Raw genomic sequence first — 2,500 nt, 5'->3', positions numbered from 1 at the left:
GATAATCAGCTTCAATCAAGTTTTTATCGGATAAGTGGTCTATTACTTAAAATTATGTTTCGTTAAATAAAGTAAAATATTTTTTGGGAAAATTAATGTTTGGAAGTCTCAAATTTGCTATTTTTTATGATACACGAATGAAGAAAGCAAACATTTCTATTAAAAATGTATTGTGCCTTGGAGGTTTACCCAGTACTGTGTGTATGCGGGTGTGTGTGTGTGTGTGTGTGTGTGTGTGTGTGTGTCTGAGCTGCGTGTGTGTACTTTGTAAATTTTTCATTTTGAAAATATTTCTGAAACATGTTTGTTTGCTGATCAGGCCACAGCATGAGAGGTGATTAATATTTAATAAGAAATACTTACATTTTTGTCACGTGTGTAATTTGCAGGTTATTGTTTCATTTTTCATGTAAATCCGTGTCAAATAGTTAAGAATATTTCATTGTTCTTGTCACTCGACAAGAATGTTTTGGCAGCCGGGGGGGTGGGGGGGGTGGGATGGGGTGTGTTTTTGGCGGTTCAGAGAAAAGCGACATAAATAAATAAATAAAACGGGATCAAGCGCATTCCTTTCAAGACGGTGGGGATTTATTCCGTAACACTGAATTGTGGGAAAGGTTGCGCGTGTTCTCGGGGTGAGTGGAGGTGCTAACGGGGGCAGATTGATCAGTGGGGAAGGTGACAGCGCTCTGTTTATCGGCCGGGAGACGGCGGCCCCGGGGACTCGGTTATTAACGCCCGTCAAACGGGGAGCGTCGGGGAGTTTCGCTAACTGATTATGGAGAGAGCATCTACCGCCCGCTGGGGAGGGGGCCCCGCTCTCCCTCAGGGACTGTTTTATCGCCAGCCATTTCTCACCAATTACTTTTATTTAGCTAGCCTTGTTTCTCCGTGTCAAATGTGTGTTTGTCCCTCTGGGTTCTAAGCGGTGCGTCTGGGGTCACTGCCCCGGGGCGACGGGACGGTCCGGGCCCTTCGCGCTTTTTTCCGGGAGCCGTTTTGTAAACCGTTTCCATCACCGTGTTTGTCATCGCCCAGCTTTTAACTGGAAACTAAAAAAAAAAATCCTCAAGTCGTCTGCAGAATAAGCCGCTGAGATAATCTCCCTCAATTGTGTTTATTAAATAATTCTGAAGGCACTATATCCATATAATTTTGTATCTTTGCAATGAGGTATTTTTAGTAGTCTGTTTTTACTGAATTGAAGCAAAGGGGAGGATTCTTCCTCAAAACCTGTAATTAAGTGAAATTGGAACGCTTAATTTCATGTACAGTTTGAATAGGTTTTTATGTTAATTTATATCAGCGAGCAACAAACAAAAGAACACATTTTTGACAGCACTTTAAAAATATACTATTACTGCACAAAAATATTATTAAAATCTACTGATAGGGATTATTCTGTTTTATAATAATATATTTTATGGATTTATGCCTTAATGTAGGGAGTAAATTGCACAACAACGTTGAACAAATAAATTGGTTCATATTATTTTCTAATAATACATAATTATAAACCGCTATGTTTCGCCATGTCGCTTTCGGTCGTTTCTGTAATGTTCCGCGGCTAACGAAAGCTAGCGCTCCTCGCAAACGCAACGGCGACCGCCCGTCAGCTGGAGGGAGCTACAGCACCCAAACCCCCCCCCAAAAAAGCGCAGGCGTGTTCCGAGTCCCGGTCTGCAGCGTGGTAATTGGACGATGGTTTGTTTTTCCGCAGATAGAATCTGCAGCGTGCACCGTGGCCGAGCCCGGTGCCGAGCCGGCGGTCTGGCAGGCCCGGTTCTGAACCGGCCCGGGGAGGTCGAGCGCCAGGGTGGTCCGGGGCGGGCCGGGCCTCTCGCCCTTCTGTGTGTAACTTCTAGACTCTTCTGTTGATAAACTGACATTCCAGCGGATTTGTCTTGGCCCCCGGCCGGCGGGGTTAGCTGTGCGCCGGCGGAGGAGCGGGTGAAAGCCGAGCTCTCTGACTCCGCCGCTCTCCCGCTCCTGGGCTTCCTCCCGCTGCGGCTCTTCCTCCCGCTGTCCACCGAGCGAGGCCCCGACTGTGAGGCGTCCAAGCAAAAGCCCGCTCCACTCCGCTGATATCATCTCCTGTCTCTCTCTCTCTCTCTCTCACTCTCTCTCCTCTCTCTCTCTCTCTCTCTCTCTCTCTCTCCCTCTCTCTCCCTCTCTCTCCCTCTCTCTCTCTCTCTCTCTCTCTCTCTCTCCCTCTCTCTCTCCTCTCTCTCTCTCTCTCTCCCCCCCTCTCTCTCCTCGCTTTCATCTTCCTTCGCAGGGGCCAATTTTGTAACTCGGAAATTAGCCGTTCGGTGGCCAAGATTCACCTGGGACAGCTGGACTGCTTCAGCCTGGGCAATCTGGACTCCAAGAGGGACTGGGGTCACGCCAAGGACTACGTGGAGGTAGGCTATGGATGGGGGCCCATCAATAAAAACCCCCCCAAAAAAATTAAGCCCAAAGCTGAACTCTTTACGCTTCCACATTATTCACTCAAGAC

General features: G+C 47.5%; 1 protein-coding gene across 1 annotated transcript in view; it reads left to right on the top strand.

Moving 5' to 3' along the window:
- The window catches only part of gmds (GDP-mannose 4,6-dehydratase), a 283,922-nt gene that overhangs the window by 129,031 nt on the left and 152,391 nt on the right, over positions 1 to 2,500 (top strand). Inside the window, 2 exon segments of the mRNA XM_061239608.1 lie at positions 2,279 to 2,299; positions 2,302 to 2,405. Of these exon segments, the coding sequence (XP_061095592.1) occupies positions 2,279 to 2,299; positions 2,302 to 2,405 (125 nt within the window).

Source organism: Conger conger, chromosome 4 (assembly GCF_963514075.1).
Source record: "Conger conger chromosome 4, fConCon1.1, whole genome shotgun sequence".
NCBI classification, from domain to species: domain Eukaryota; kingdom Metazoa; phylum Chordata; class Actinopteri; order Anguilliformes; family Congridae; genus Conger; species Conger conger.
The sequence above is the reverse complement of the archived record's forward strand: the minus strand, read 5'-3'. Positions and strand labels throughout refer to the sequence as shown.